This window comes from Mesoplodon mirus (genome assembly GCF_964341445.2).
Source record: "Mesoplodon mirus genome assembly, chromosome: 4".
Lineage (NCBI taxonomy): Eukaryota > Metazoa > Chordata > Mammalia > Artiodactyla > Ziphiidae > Mesoplodon > Mesoplodon mirus.
The window spans coordinates 103,132,782-103,149,365 of record NC_138979.1 but is presented as its reverse complement, the minus strand read 5'-3'; the positions used below and the strand labels follow the sequence as shown (position 1 = coordinate 103,149,365).

Here is a 16,584-nt window from a genome sequence, read left to right as displayed (position 1 = left end):
AAGGGAGAAAAAATAATTGAAAGGGAGAGAAATGTATAAGAAATAATATAAGAATATCCCGGAACTGGGGACATTGAAAGGAGTCACTGAGGGCTCAGCACAAAGAATTTAAAAAATAAATAAACTCATACCAAGACACACAAATGTGGCTTTTGGAATTGGGGTGGGGGATTGTTGGGGAGAGGGAGAAGGGAGAAAACCCTAAAAGCTTTCAGAGGGAAAAGATAGGTCACATACAAAGGAATGTTCATCAAAATTGCATCATACTTTTCAACACAGATGCCAGGAGCAATGAGACAATGCCTTAAAACTTCTGAAGGAAATTGATTTTCAACCTAAAACACCTAGACAAATTCTTAAGCAAGTGCAAAGATAGAAAAGAGATAGATGGGCAAGGACTCAAGTGACTTACCTCCCACTCATCCATTCTTACGAAACTGCAAGTTGTGTGCCAGTAAAATCGATGAGTGAAACAAAGAAGGGTTAAGATCCAGGAAACAGATTTCCACCCAGGAGAAGGGCAGTCAGTCCCAGGCCACTGCTCCAGACCTGGAAGATTGCTGGTCTGGTCTGTAGGGGAGAAGGGCTGCAAAGGAAGGCCCTAAGTTGGGGAGCAATGGAACCTCTAGGTTATCTATGCATTTAAGTATTTGTAAAAACTACTGCTGAAGAAAAGCATTGATGTATACATAAAAAAATCAGGGAATTATAAAGAATAAGAGAAAAGAAACATTTATACAGAAAGGAAATGTAACACCACATACTACTTAGTTAAGAAGTGAACAATATTTAACTAATTATATTAAAGGAAATAATGAATTTTAATTTCTCTAAAATGTATGACATAAGTATTTTGGGAAGATGATGGGCAGAGCATAATGTGAGAAACCTAAATCTCATTCCCCCAAATAGGAATTCTACTGATACTTTCTAAAAATAATAAATTAAAAAGTAATAATATAAGCATATTATTTAGAAATATAGAGGTAAATACCAGAAGAAAGAGCTAAAAGAATTAAAAGTGGCTGTCTCTGAGGAGAGAAATTTGCAGGGCAAGAGACTGCTATTCCTCTAGGTAAGTTTTGTTTGACTTTTTAAAACTTTGTTCATGTATAAACTGAGTAAAAATAAAATTATTTCTTAAAAAAACTGACCTCAAAAATTACGTTGAGCTATTATAGTGTCCTGTAAAGCCAATGTCATGGTTTCAAACACTAGCGAACATAGAATCCCTGATGTGCTTATTTAAATTGCAGAGTCCCAGACCCCTACCAAGAGGATCTGAATCCTTAGGTCTGGGGTAAGCCCTGGGAATCTGCATTTTAAACTTGCATCCCAGGTGATTCTGATGCAGATAGTCCAAAGACCACACTTTGAGAAGCACGGAGTAGACAAAAACTGACAAGAGTGAATAAGTGGACAGGGAGGCGGCATCCTCCTAGTGGGAAAGCTGCCAGAATGGAGTTTCCACCCATGCCAGCTCCCTGCCCTTACTCTCGAGTTGCCCGTTTGTGCATGGTGAAATTTTGAAAAAAGCTGAGCTTTCTTGTGAATATATTCTGACACACATTTATCCTCCTTCCCCATCTACCACTTTCTCTGCCTCAAAGGTCCTGAACTCACAACCGTGGATGTCTGTTCACTGCCACTGGAACCCACTCTAACAGGGACTCTCATTTGAGGTCAAGCTACCTACCCTCTGGGTCCCTCTCACAGATTAGAGTCCCTAAATGGCCAGTCAAGGTCTTTGGGGGGATGGGGCAGGGACATCAGGAGAATGAAGGCTTCATTAACTTCAGACAATGGCCCGGAACAGAATCCTCCTATGCATTCAGGAGGCTGTATAGGATTAGTGTATACAGCATGTTTCGAAGGCCCCATGCTATATCCCATTGGCTGCCAGTGTTAAAGGCATGAATGCCTTTTGCTGAGGCAGGGTAAGCCTCTCTGTAACTATATTTTCTCTTTTTAAAGAAAGAATCCCTGCAAGGCTGATGGAAGTAGCCTGAAGGTCTGCAGGTCTTGTGGCCTGTCCTGGGGCTGTCTCTGGCTCTCTCGCTCCCCTTGTCAGCTCCCTGTCTGACTGGCATGGTGTCGCCCCTTGACCGTGGGCTCAGGGGCCTCCAGCCAAAGCTGCTGACTCTGACCACGGCCTTTCTCTGGGCTGTGTTCATTTGCATTGCGCTGCTGAGAGTGGAGGAGCTATATAGGCTCCGGCCCATTCACGGGAGGATTAGGCCTTGGACTGAGGGCGCAGCAGGAGAGAGGCCACAGTGAAGGCCCAGCTCCACTCCCTGAGCGGTCACCATGCCCTACCTGCTGCCAGGATTCTTCTGTGACCGTGTGATCCGGGAGAGGGACAGGAGAAACGGAGAAGGCACCGCCACTCGGCCCCTCAAGTATGAGGGGCAGGATTTTGTTGTTCTCAGACAACAGTGCCTGGCTCAGAAGTGCCTCTTTGAAGACCGTGTGTTCCCAGCAGGTGTTCAGTCCCTGGGCTCCCATGAGCTGAGCCAGAAAACCAAGATGAAGGCCATCACGTGGAAAAGGCCAAAGGTAGGGATAGGAGGGACGGGGCTTCAGGAGACAGCTCTTGGGGATGGGAGGTCAAGTGGTCCAGAGCCTGAGGCCACAGATCCCGGATCTGAGTAAGTGGCTTATCAACATTCTCCTACCCATTTGCCCCCAAAATACTTTCCTGCTTCCTCCTGAAACTGGAGCTGTTATTTTCTATACCTGAACTAGAGATTATTTAATACTTTATAGATCCCTGAGTCTGTAAATATTTTTAAGAGAGCTAATGCACTGACTTAAATTCGTAGTAAAACAGTAAGGAATAATTGATGATCATGTTTCTTCTCGAGAGCAGGTATTCTGGGGGTGGGAGAGTGGAGTGGTGAAGAGGACTAGGGCTCACAGTTTCAAGGAGAGTTCCCTGGAAGGTGATGAACAGTTATGACATAGGAGGCTGCAGGAGGCTAGAGATTTGCCTTCTTAGCTTCTTGCCTAAGGCTGGTTCATTAGTGATGTGTCACTTCTGTGTAAACAAAAAGGTCCATGCTGACCTGCCACGCTCCCTACAGGGAGAAGCAGTTTGCTCAAGGATACCTTACTGCCTGGCAATTGAGGAGTCCATTTGTTTCAACTGTATTCAGCTACTCTGTGCTTCTCAAAGTGTGGTCTTTGGACTACCTGCATCAGAATCACCTTGGGATGCCAGTTTAAAATGCAGATTCCCAGGACTCATCCCAGACATAACTGTATTTCTATATTAACTATCTGTATTTATAGTAAGCAAAACATGAGTTCATACTAACTTATACCAAAGTATTTCTCTTTGTGTGTGTATGTGTTATTGTAACTGAAGCTTGTTTTTGTTTTTATCAAATTCCATTTGTTCATTGCTGGTATATAGGAAAGTGTCTGACTTTTATATACTAATCTTCTATCCTGCAACTGCGCTTGCTTATTAGTTCCAGAAAGGTTTTTTTTGTCTTTTTGTCATTTGTTTGGGATTTTCTACATAGACAATTATGTCATTTGTGAATAAACAGCTTATTTCTTCCTTTCCAATCTTTATAAATTTTATTCCCTTTTCTTGTTTTATTTCATTAGCTAGGACTTTCAGTATGATGTCGAATAAGAGTGGTAAGAGGAGACATTTTGACTTGTTTCTGACCTTAAGGGGAAAGCATCTAATTTCTTAACATTAAATATGAAGATAATTGCAGTTCATTTAAAACGTTTTAAAAGTAATTTTCTTTACCAACTTGAGGACATTCCCCTCTATTCCTAGTTTTTATCATGAATGGGTATTGAATTTTGTTAAGTGCTTTTTCTGCATCAACTGATATGATCATGTGATTTTTCTTCTAAGCCTGTTGTGATGGATGTCATTGATTGATTTTCAAATGTTGAACCAGTCTTGCATACCTGGAATAAATTCCAGGTAAATGATATACTTGTAGTGTATAATTTTGTTTATACATTTTTGTTTTTGAGTTACTAATTTTTTTTTGAGGATTTGGTTTCTATTTTCATAAGAGATACTGGTCTGTAGTTTTCCTTGGCAATGTCTTTTTCTGGTTTGGGTATTAGGGTAATACTGGCCTCATAGAATGAGTTAGGAAGTGATCTCTCTGCTTCGATTTTTCTGGAAGATACTGTAGAGAATTTGTATCATTTCTTCCTTGAATGTTTCATAGAATTCACCAATAAATCATCTGGATCTGGTGCTTTTTTTTGGAGGGTTATTAATCATTGAATAAATTTCTTCAATAGGTATAGCCATATTCAGATGGTCTGTTTGTCTTTGTGTGAGTTTTGTGTCTTTTACGAAATTCATCCACTTTATCTAAAGTTATCAAATCTGTGGGCTTAGAGGTATCTGCAGTATTCCTTTACTATCCTTTTAATGTCCCTGGGATCAGTAGTGGTGATCTCTCCATTTCTGCTGTTGGTAATTGGTGTCTTCTCTCTTTTTTCCTTGGTGAGCATGGCTACAGGTTTATTAATTTTATTGACCTTTTCAAGGAACCAGTTTTTGGCTTTATTGATTCTCTCTGTTGTTTTGCTATTTTCAATTTCATTGATTCTGCTCTAATCTTTTATTATTTCTTTTTTTCTGCTTGCTTTGAGCTTAAATTTTTTTTCTTTCTCTCGTGTCCTGAGGTAGAATATTGGTATTGATATCAGATCTTTCTTCTTTTCTAATATATGCATTTAATGTTAGAGATTTCCCTCTAAGCACTGGTTTCACTGCATCCCACAAATTTTGATGATATATTTTCATTTTCATTTAGTTCAAAGCAATTTTTAACTTCTCTTGAAACTTCTTTGGCTTGTGTGTTATTTAGAAGTGTGTTGTTTAATTTCCAAATAATTTGGGATTTTCCAGTTATCTTATTGTTATTGCTTTCTAGTTTCATTCCACTGTAATCTGAAAACATATTTTGCATGTTTTCTATTCTTTTAAATTTGACGAGGTGTGTTTTATAGCCCAGAATGTGGTCTATCTTAGTGACTCTTCCATGTGATATTGAGAGCAGAATGCGTATTCTGCTATTGTTGGGTGGAGTAGTCTATGTTAATTAGATCAAGTTGATTGCTAGTGCCGTTCAGGTCAACTATATCCTTATTGATTTTCTACCTGCTGAATAATAATTACTGAACAAGGGGTGTTAAAGTCTCCAACTATAATACTAGATTTGTCTATTTTTCCTTTCAGATGTATCACTTTTTTTTTTTTTTTTTTTTTTGCAGTATGTGGGCCTCTCACTGTTGTGGCCTCTCCCGTTGCGGAGCACAGGCTCCGGACACACAGGCCCAGCGGCCATGGCTCATGGGCCCAGCCGCTCCGCGGCATGTGGGATCTTCCCAGACCGGGACACGAACCCGTTTCCCCTGCATCGGCAGGCGGACTCTCAACCACTGCGCCACCAGGGAAGCCCCAGATGTATCACTTTTTACCTCATGTCTTTTGACACTCTGTTGTTAGGTGCATCCACATTTAGGATTGTATGTTTTCTTGGACAAAGGACTCCTTTATCATTATGTAATGCATCTCTTTATCTCTGATAATTTTCCTTGTAATGAAGTCTGCTTTGTCTGAAATTTATACAGCTATTCCAGCTTTCTTTCTTTCTTTTTTTAAATTTATTTATCTATTTATTTATTTATTTTGGCTGAGTTGGGTCTTTTGTTGCTGCACGCGGGCTTTCTCTAGTTGTGGCGAGCGGGGGCTACTCTTCATTGTGGTGCGCGGGCTTCTCATTGTGATGGCTTCTCTTGTTGCGGAGCACGGGCTCTAGGCGTGTGGGCTTCAGTAGTTGTGGCACGTGGGCTCAGTTGTTGTGGCTCGCGGGCTCGAGAGCGCAGGCTCAGTAGTTGTGGCGCACGGGCTTAGTTGTTCCGTGGCATGTGGGATCTTCCCAGAGCAGCGCTCGAACCCGTGCATTGGCAGCGCGGATTCTTAACCACTGCACCACTAGGGAAGCCCTCCAACTTTCTTTTGATGAGCATTAGCATGGTATATCCTTCTCTAGCTATCCGAGTCTTTATATTTAAAGTGATTTTCTTGTAGATAACATATCGTTGGGTCTTTTAAAAAAATCTGTTTTCACAATCTCTTTTAATTGATGTATTTAGGCCATTCACATTTAAGTGATTATAATATAGTTGGATTAATATCTACTATGTTTATAACTATTATCTATTTGTTGCAATTTTTCTTTGTTTCTCTCCTCTCCCCTTTCCTGCATTCTCTGGTTTTAATTGAGTATTCTATATGATTCCATTTATCTCTTAAGTATATCTATTATACTTTTTTTAAAAAGTTAATGGTTATGCTAAAGTTTCCAATATACACTTACAACTAATCTGATTTCACCTTCAAATAACATATACCACTGTATATGTAGTCTAGTACCTTATAATAGAAAATTCCCAATTCCTCCCTTCCTTCCCTCATGACATTACTGTCATGCATTTCACTTATCCATATGCTATAATTACTCAACACGTTGTTATGATTATTACTTTAAATAAAGTTATCTTTAGATTAAAAATAAGAAAACTAAAAGTTTTATTTTACCTTCATTTATTCCTTCTCTGATGCTCTTCCTTTCTTTATGTAGGTCCAGGTTTCTGATCTATATAATTTTCCTTCTCCTTGAAGAGCTTATTTTAACATTTCTTGCAAGCCAAGTCTGCTGGAAATGAATTCCCTGCGGGTTATTATTTTAAACATTTACTTTATTTATTTTATTTATTTATTTGGTTGTGCTGGGTCTTAGTTGCGGCAGGTGGGCTCCTTTAATTGCAGCATGTGTGCTCCTTAGTCGCAGCCAGCAGCCTCCTTAGTTGCAACTCGCTGGCTCCTTAGTTGCGGCATGTGCACTCAGTTGTGGCATGCATGTGGGATCTAGTTCCCTGAGCAGGGATCAAACTGGGGTCCCCTGCATTGGGAGCATGGAGTCTTCACCACTGCACCACCAGGGAAGTCCCTTCCCTGTGGTTTTATTTGTCTGAGAAAGCCTTTAGTCTCCTTCACTTTTTTTTTTTTTTTTTTTTTTTTGCGGTACGCGGGCCTATCACTGTTGTGGCCTCTCCCGTTGTGGAGCACAGGCTCCGGACAGCCATGGCTCACGGGCCCAGCCGCTCCATGGCATGTGGGATCTTCCTGGACCGGGGCACGAACCCATGTCCCCTGCATCAGCAGGCGGACTCTCAACCACTGCGCCACCAAGGAAGCCCCCTCTCCTTCAGTTTTGAAAGATAAATTCTCTGCACATAGAATGCTAGGCTGGTGGGGTTTTCTTTCATCAATTTAAATATTTCATCAATTTAAATATTTCCTGCTTGCATGGTTTCTGAAGAGAAGTCTACTATAATTCTTGTCATTTTTCCTCTAGAGCAAAGGTATTTTTCTCCCTCTTGGCTTCTTTGAAGATCTTTTCTTTATCTTTGGTTATCTGCAGTTTGAATATGATATGCCTAAGTGTAGTTATGTTTTATTTTGCTGGCATTTATGCTACTTGATGTTCTTTGTGCTTCTTGGATCTGTGAGTTGGTATCTGTCATTAATTTTGGAAAGTTCTTGGACATTATTCCTTCAAGTATTTCTTCTGCTCTGTTCTTCCCTTCCCATCAGTATTCCCGTTATGCATATGCTGCATCTTTTCAGTTGTCCCACAGTTCTTGGATGTTCTGCTGTTTTGTTGTTGCTGTTTTTGCTGTTACATTTTTCTCTTTGCATTTCACTTTAGGAAATTCCTGTTGTCTCATCCTCAATCTCACTGATTTTTTTTCTTGTCCATGTCTAATCTACTGATGAGCCCATCAAATACATGTTATACTGTCTTTTATTTCTATCACTTCCTTTTGATTCTTTCTTAGAGTTTCCATCTCTCTGCTTATATTGCCCATCTTTTCTTAAATGTTATGTACTTTTTCCACTAGACTTTTTGACATACTGATCATAGTTATTTTAAATTCCCTGCCTGATGATTCCAACATCTATGTCATATCGGAATCTAGTTCTGATGCTTGCTCTTCAGGTTGCTTTTGCCTGCCTTTTGGCATCTCTTGTAATTTTTTACTGAAAGCCAGACATATTGCTTTGGGTAATAAGAACTGAGATACATTAGCCTTTGGTATAAGGATTTATGTTAAGCTGGCTAGAAGTTGTGCTGTGTTTGTTTCCTCCAGCTGCAGGTGTCAGAAGCTTCAAATTCCTTTAATATCCTTGTTTGGTCTCCTCTCTTGACTTTGGGCTTTCTTCAATACTTATCAGAGTTTACATCTTGCAGCTCTTTCAGCTGTAAGTCACTGTTATTTCACTGGAGCCCTGTTGATGTGGCTGTATGATCGGGGAGGGGAAGTGTTCTATAATCTAATGATTAAAGCTCTATCTTTTAATGAGACTGTCACTCTGGGCTATGACCTTCATACACGTTTCTCCATTGGTATAGCTTTTACCCCTTCTTAGGTGAGAAAGCCTGGAGGCGGCTGGAGTGGGAGTAATACACTTCCCCCAACATAGGTAAGACTGGAAAAGTCTTTTCCCCTGTCGGGGGGATCTTTCTTGGATCTTCACCATGAGAACTTGGAATTTTTGGAAGTAAAAACCATGAAAGGGTTGGGGGTTTCTCCCAAGACTGTGGCCTCCAGAAGTTTCTCACTCTTGTGCTAGTCCACACTCAGCTTCCTGAAATTCATCCAAGTTACCATTTAAGTGTTCCTCCCTGTTTGTGGCTGAGGCAGCTTCTGTTCCAGATAAACAGGTCTTGGCTATAGCTCTCTGGTTTCATTTGTGTCCATATCTCAGGGTGGTAGGGTGCCCTGCAACCTCAGTTCTCTGATGCATCCAAGCAAAGTCACTGGTTTCCATGTGTTTGGCTTTTTCTTGTGGTAAGGGTGGGAGGGATGACTTCCAAGCTTTTCACATGTTGGAGCTGAAACCAGAAGTCCCCTACATATATCTATATTAGCCCACCCTTTTAAATGTATGCTTTTGTTTATCTTATAATGCACATTATATGTTAGGATAACACACACACATAATTTAAAACTAATAAGATATACAATAAAAAAAATATTTGCAAACCACAGCACTCAAAAACTGAGGAAATGGTCATCTGTTGCTAATTTCTGGGAATCCATCACTGACAGATCCAGTCTCCATGCTAAATTATAGCCAAACAAGTGAGCGGAAGTCTTAGGTCCCCAAGTTAAAGTGACAGAGCCAGGACAATTTACTCTTTGTTCATATTAACCAACAAAAACAGGTCTCAGACACTCCAGGAAAGTAGGTGGTGGGAAGGGGTATCTAGGTAAATCTAGCTGTTCTATGAATTAACCCTCAACAAGTTTGGTAACTGACCCTCACCAAACAGACATCTCTCACGAGGACAAACAACTGAGGGTCTCTAGGCTGGGGGTTTCCTGGAGGGCAGGCAGGGACGATTTCCTATTTTTATTATATCCTTAAATCCCCCAGCCCTGTGCATACTTGGAAGCTCAATTAATGTTTGGTGAATTTAGCTGAGGTAGTATTTAAGGTAAATGTAGTATATTGGGGAATCTCTACTACTGCAAAAAATATAACTCCATTCAAATACCTGGACCTCTAAGCAGATGGAAGAGAAAGCAGTGCAGTTGCTACTGCCTTTCCAAGTAGTCAGCTCTGGAATTGGTGGCAGGTGAGGAGATGAGGTGTGCTTCTGTACCTATAGACCCAAGGAGAGAAATCTATCCTTGTGACAGCTAAAAAATGTAGCTATAATTCTAGTATTTGAGTTACTCTATAATATATTCCTTATAACAGGGCGGGACATTCAGTAGTCAAGTGTCTCAGCTGGCAAGTAACAGAGGCCCAACACAAACTAACTTAAACCGAAAAAAAGCTCTATAACTTGAATGTTCAAAAGCAATGATCAGGTTTAGACACACTGAATCCAGGCCTCAAACAATGTCATCAAGACACAATCCCTAATATCATCTATTTGTCTATCTACCTGTCTATCTATTTATCACCTCCGACCTCTCCACCCACTCCCCCATCTGCTTCCTCTGAGTTATCTTTATTCTCAAGTGGGCTAACTTCACAAAGGGGCAAAAATGGCCACCAGCAGCTTCAGGCTGACACTCTACCAGTTTAGTAACTCCCAGAGGAGAATGTATTTCTTTCTCAATAGTTACAACGAAAGTCTTGGCCCATATCTCATTGGCCCAGATTTGGTCATGTGCCCATCCCTGAACCAGTCACTCTCACTCTAATTGCCCTAATAGCCATCTGGAGCTGGGTGAACAGGGAAGCCCACCAGAACAACATGGGTTGACAGTGGTGCTGCTCCCCAGTTGAAAATTGAGGTGTAATGCCAGGAGAAAGTGGAATGTATTTTAAGGAGGCAAAACACTGGGGAGACAAAAATAACATATGTTGACTATACCTTAATTGGTTTTTTAAGAGGAAAGAGTCTTATTTGGAATAATGAGAGTTTTATATTTTATTAGTGGGAAATGGTTTTTAAAGACCACATTCTGGATGTTGATGTTTTCTTTACTGCTAGATTTTTACTGCTTCTAGTTTTTTTGTTTCTTTTGTTTTAGTGCAGAGATAGAAAATTTTTTCTAGAGAGACAAAAATAAATCATGAGTTATATATCCAATTCAACTTTAACATTGCAGGGTTGTTACTTAAGTTATTCAGTTTTATAATTTTACATATTTTATTTTACACTAAAAATATCCTGGTTCCTAATGACATTAATGTACATTCTTATTTACCTTATCCTACATGTCAAAGTTTTGAAGTAATAACAATGTTATTTTTCTTTATTACGGTTCACATTTCTTTATGGTTTTGGTTTTTGACCTTAGGCTATATCCCAAAAGGAATAAACAACCAAAATTTTATATTTTAAGTCACTTGAAAGAATTCATTTTATGTGTGTGGCCATGCCATCAATTTGATAAGCAGTTTGGTTCCTTTGCTTCAATTTGCTCTCAGCTTTTAAAGATTGCTTTTTAAAATTGTCTTTAATTTTGGCTTTTAAATCTATAAAATTTACATGATCCTAAGTCAAAACTATTTTCAAACAGTTATATTCAGAGTTTTACTTCCATCCCTATATTCACCCCCTTAATCCTTCCCTCTCCTATAGGTAACCTTTGTAAAAATTATTGGTTTTGGTTTATCCTTCCATTGATTAAGAACTTCAGGCGGGATGTGTGTGTGGTGTGGTCTAAGCACGACTGACTTTCCACCTAGTAGGAGAGAGAGATTCCTGAGTGCAGGGAGCTTCAACTCATGTGAGTATACCAGCTTGTTGTGATGGGGGAGACAGAAGGAGAGGGCTGTGTCACTGGGATAAGCTTCTCGAAGCTGTGAAGAACGGTGTTAAAACAAAAACACAGAATCTACAATTATTTCAAAAGTTAAAAAACAAAGCATGGGGACTTCCCAGGGGGCGCAGTAGTTAAGAATCCGCCTATCAATGCAGCGGACATGGGTTCAAGCCCTGGTCCAGGAAGATCCCACACGCCGCAGAGCAACTAAGCCCGTGTGCCACAACTACTGAAGCCCGCGCGCCCTAGAGCCCACGCACCACGACTACTGAGCCTATGCAGGGCAACCACTGAAGCCTGCATGCTGCAACTACTGAAGCCCGCGCATCTAGAGCCCATGCTCCGCAACATGAGAAGCCGCTGCAATGAGAAGCCCGCGCACCGTAGTGAAGAGTAGACCCAGCTTGTTGCAACTAGAGAAAGCCCGCGCACAGCAACGAAGACCCAATGCAGCCAAAAAATAAAAAATAATAAAAAATTTAAAATAAATTTAAAAAAAACAAAAAAAAACCCCAAAGCATGACACATCCAAACAAAAACAAGAGCACCCTCTGTTGGTCTCTGTTGGAATACACATAATTGGTAGTGCCTGGATTTGAAAACTGCTCAGGCCAGGGATGTCCTATTGGGTTACCTTGAATAAAGAATGCACCCGCCAAAAAAAAAAAAAAAAAAAAAAAACGCACCCGCCAACAGATGGGGAGGTCTTTAAGGCCCACACCAAATTTACCCTCGGCTCTCCCCAGCTCTCAAGGCCTGTGGCCCTTGGGACATATGCTGATACTAAATATCTATGTTACCATGTCTTGGGGGAAAAGATCTTTACTTTCCCTCCTGTACCTCTTTTCCCTGGCATAGAAAAAAAAAAAAGCAAGAGCCATGTTTTCTATTGTCCCTCCAAAGCTGTGACAGTAATGACACTGCCCTAACTCTCAAGGTACATCTTTACTCAGACAGTATATCAGTGTGAAGGAGCAGTGTGGAACAATGGGAAAAGAAGCCATGTATCTGGCTTCTCTCACTTACTAGCTGTGTGTCCTTGGGCAGGTTTCTTAACCTCTCTGAGCCTTGGTGTCCTCATCTGAAAAACAAGAATGATAGTATCCAATTCATGGGCTGTTTTTGGAGGTTTAAATGAGTGGTGTGTGTAAAACTCTTGATATGTGATGCCAGTACTACGTATGGACCTCAGTAAATAATAGCTACTGCTACTATTATTATTTCCTTTTTGTTTCACAGGAAATTTGTGAGAATCCTCGATTTATCGTTGGTGGAGCCAACAGAACTGACATCTGTCAAGGAGATCTAGGTAGGAGAGTCCCTCGGGGCATATCTAGCCAAACAATCAAGGGGTGATTAAAAGGTGTGATCCCTTCACAGTAAGTAAAGGGACAATAATCTGTTTTTGCTTTTAATGAATTTGGGGGAGGAGGTTTTGATAACATTACCTTATACTCATTTATCAACGTGCTGGTGATTGCTTCATTTAATTTCTGTCCTTCCCACCTGTCTTACTAGTTCTTTGCCTTGTGTCACAGGAGGTGTGCCTCATTCCACAGCCTCCTCTCCAGAGTCTCCAGGACACTCACACACCCCACTCAGCGAGACAAAAGCCCTGCTTTTAGCTGTACCCACCTTCCTTAGAAGTCAGCTCTGAAACTGTCCATGTACCACGCATGTCCCTTGGGCACATGGAATCTATATGCTCACAAAATATGCTTTTGTAACTCGAACTCTTGTTGAAATTGCCCCAGAATAGCTTCATATTAAAGGAGTCTTTCAACAAAGACGACATTTGCCGTGTGGATAAGCGTCCAATTTTCTGTCTGGTTGGTTAGCTTGTCTGCTTCACCAGTCTCTCCTCTGTCTCAGCCCCTTGTTCGGGAAGTATTATCTTTGGTGTGGACTGTAGGAAAGCTCTGTGAAATAAAGTTGGAGAGACATCGACAAACACAGTTTAAAACTTGTGGGAAAAGGGCACTCAAGACCAAATGAATTTGGCTAATCTGGCCCCAGAAGGAGAGGCTGAAGAAGTTTTGGATATCTGAGTTCCTGCACTCGAGGGAAGACTGCCTGCAGAGCCCTGGGCAAGCTAATAATCTGGGCCTGTTTCAGAGGAGAGGCTGGCTGCCTGGGGGGGCCTGGTGGGGGCCAATGGTGGGAGGAGGGCTGTGGCAGCTCTCAGCCTCCCCTCTGCAGTCTCAAAGATGCTGTCATATCCCACAGAGCACAACGAAGGCCTTGTATATAGTCTGTGCTCTGTTAGTGATCCAGGCCTGCCCCTTGGGTATTCACACATGCATACACACACAGACACAGGGCAAAGTGCCGCCTCCAACTACTAGCCAGCTTTCCTTACAATACAAATGGGCTGCACTGATGGCTCTCAGTTGCTCAGTCCCTGCCAAGGTCCAAAGGGGAAATGGACTCACACTGCAAAGTTACAGGGCAGGCAGATTTCCTGTGGGTGTTACACAGAATGACCCAGTTATGACCCCTACTGCCCCATCTCCACTGAGGTCCAAATGGAGGTCTGACCTTCTGTTGCAGACAAAGGAATTGCCTACGGCTTTCAGGAAAGCCAGTCACAAGGGAGTAAGTTACCCCGTTGACCACATGGTCCAGAGACTGCTGTCACACCCCTTCCCTGGGTTGACACCTCTGTAAGGTCAGATCTGGAAGTGGGACAGTGAATGCCAAGTGAACGCCCTTCTCCAGAGAAGGAGAGCAGCCGATGGGGATGGAGTCTCCGTCTTCCCTGGAGGTGTGGGCCCTCCCGTGACCTGTGCCGCGTGTTTGCCTGCAGGGGACTGCTGGTTTCTCGCAGCCATCGCTTGCCTGACCCTGAACAAGCGACTGCTTTTCCGGGTCATACCCCATGATCAGAGTTTCACCGAAAACTACGCGGGGATCTTTCACTTCCAGGTGAGGTCAAGGGAGTGTAGTTAAGAGGGCCAGCTGCTGTCTACTCACCACTGGTCTCCCTGCCTTCACTTCCCAGTGGCTCCAGGAAAGTTTCCCACCCACCCTCCTGGCCATGGATGTGGCCAGTGATCCCCTTCAGGCCTCAAGCCTGTGAGGAAGCAGTTGTTTATCTCTTCCTACCCTCAAACCCCTACACCTTCCGCTAGGCCCCAGAAAGGTTGGAGGATATCCTGTTTGCTGACCTGTGGGTCTATTTTTGCCTCTCCAGCTGGCTGGCTTCTGTGTTATTACTGGCAGCCCTTCTCAAGTAAATCCCTAAGATACTAGCACTGGGAATCCAGAGGGCCCTTTAGGTTGTAAAGGAAATCCCATCCACGGCTGCAGCTCCTTTTTACTTGTGTCCCTTAAACACAGGTCTATACCAAGACTATCACGCACCCTTTCCAGCCTCTGGAAGAAAAGTCTGGTTAATCTGGGAACCAGGCTTCTGCTTTGGCCCAGCAATGAGTCTTTTGGTTCCAGAATCAATTCAGCCATTGGAAACTTTCTGGATCCAAATTGTCCTGGCAAAGAGCCAAACCCTGTGCTGGCCCAGAACTGAAATGAGCTTCGTATGTGGGCATCTAGCAGACATTGGGGTTCTGAGGCATCAATCTGTCTCCAGCCCTTAAGGCTCCAAATGTCCTGGGCTGACCCAGATCATCAGTTGATCTTCTATCCCAGGACTGAAGACTTCAGAAAGGGTCTTCTCTGCAAGTTCAGGTTCAGTGTCCTGCTGCCGTCCCAGCTCAGGCAAGGCAGCTGGGCCCTGAATTTTGTTTCTTCAAAATCAAGCTACTCACCTCCCTCAAATATTTAAAAGGTCTGATAGGTCTGATATCTAAAGGATCATAAACACAGAGACCAGACAGATTTTTGCCCTCTTGTCCATAAGGGAGAAAATGTCATTAGAAGGAAATTAAACTACATTTGGCTTTCTTGGGTCAAAACTGATTTGTTCAAAAAAGAACATCATCCAGAATTGAGAATATTGGACAGTGTTCCTGCTTTAGCCAGAGTATATTCTGGGTCACTTTCCTTTTCCACGTCAATCCTTCTTCAGCAGCAATTTCTACCTTATTTGTCATCAAGAAATACGTAAATCATACATCACCTTCACCTAGACCAGTGGTTCTCAACCCTGACTGCATATCAGGATCAGTTGAGATACCTAAAAATACTGATACCTAGGCCACACCCCAGACTTACAGAGCAGGAAAAGGAAAATCTCAAGCCCTCAGGTAGGTAGGGAGCGCCTACCATCCCCCATACCGAGCTGGACTGGGTGGAAGAGAGAGTGGTTTGTAAACCACTTCTTGCCCTCAAGGAGCTCCCAGTCCAGTTAGAGAAAGAGTCACACACTCCAAACCCAAGGTGCTTGGTATTAAGGAATGTGGGGTAGGGACACATTTCCCAATGGTAATCTGAGGATGTACTCTGTGCTTGACGATTCTGTGCAGTTCTGGCGCTATGGAGACTGGGTGGACGTGGTTATTGATGACTGCCTGCCAACTTACAACAATGAACTGGTTTTCACCAAATCCAACCACCACAATGAGTTCTGGAGCGCTCTGCTGGAGAAGGCTTATGCTAAGTAAGCAGCACTTTAGACTGAGAGGCAGGGCTAGAGGCGAGGAGGTGGACTGCGAGATCCAGCGTGTGTGTGTGTGTGTGTGTGTGTGTGTGTGTGTGTGTCTTCAACTGTGACACAGAGTCAGAGAAGATCTGGTCCAGGCAGCGGTGATCCTAAGTAAAACCACTAAGAGTAGAAATAAGACGTGGGTAGGAAATCTTTAGCTTTAGCTTCCCATAGTGAGCTCTTTAATCCTGCCTTCTTGGTGGCATTGCGAATCCTAGATGAGCGCATTATATCTTTGGAGCTCAGATCCCAGAGTCTGGCTTGGCTCCACCTCGTGAGCTTGCAATATATTAATAAAGCCATGTTGTCTCTAAACTTAGAAGCCCCACCCCAGCTACTAATGGCTTTAACAGAGCCCTACCTCAGGTTCAGGGTATAGTGGAAAGCATCAGAAAGTGGGAATAGTGGGTTCCATCCCAGTGTTTCTCCTCTCTGTGGCCTTAGCTGGTCACTTAGCCTCTAGAGCTCAGTTTCTCCATTGTGAAGAAAGGGAATCATAGTACCTATTCCAACAGCTTACAGGCTTGTTGGTGAACTGGATGAGACAACATCACAGGACCCAAGAGTAAAGTTCTGGAGGTAGGGGTACCTGGGTCATGTTTCCTAGAACCCTGTGACCCCAGATTGGTCTT

At 42.4% G+C, this 16,584-nt stretch overlaps 1 protein-coding gene across 3 annotated transcripts in view; it reads left to right on the top strand.

The window, feature by feature from the left end:
* Positions 1-16,584, top strand: part of CAPN3 (calpain 3) — a gene marked incomplete at its 5' end in the record, with an annotated part of 48,714 nt that overhangs the window by 11,719 nt on the left and 20,411 nt on the right. For 2 of the 3 annotated variants that reach the window (XM_082619154.1, XM_082619153.1), the window contains 3 exons: positions 12,589-12,658; positions 14,156-14,274; positions 15,774-15,907. In XM_082619154.1, coding sequence (XP_082475280.1) covers positions 12,589-12,658; positions 14,156-14,274; positions 15,774-15,907 — 323 coding nt within the window. Of the gene's footprint in view, positions 1-2,307; positions 2,557-12,588; positions 12,659-14,155; positions 14,275-15,773; positions 15,908-16,584 lie in introns of those variants that run through there. The other variant, XM_082619155.1, reaches the window with a different exon arrangement.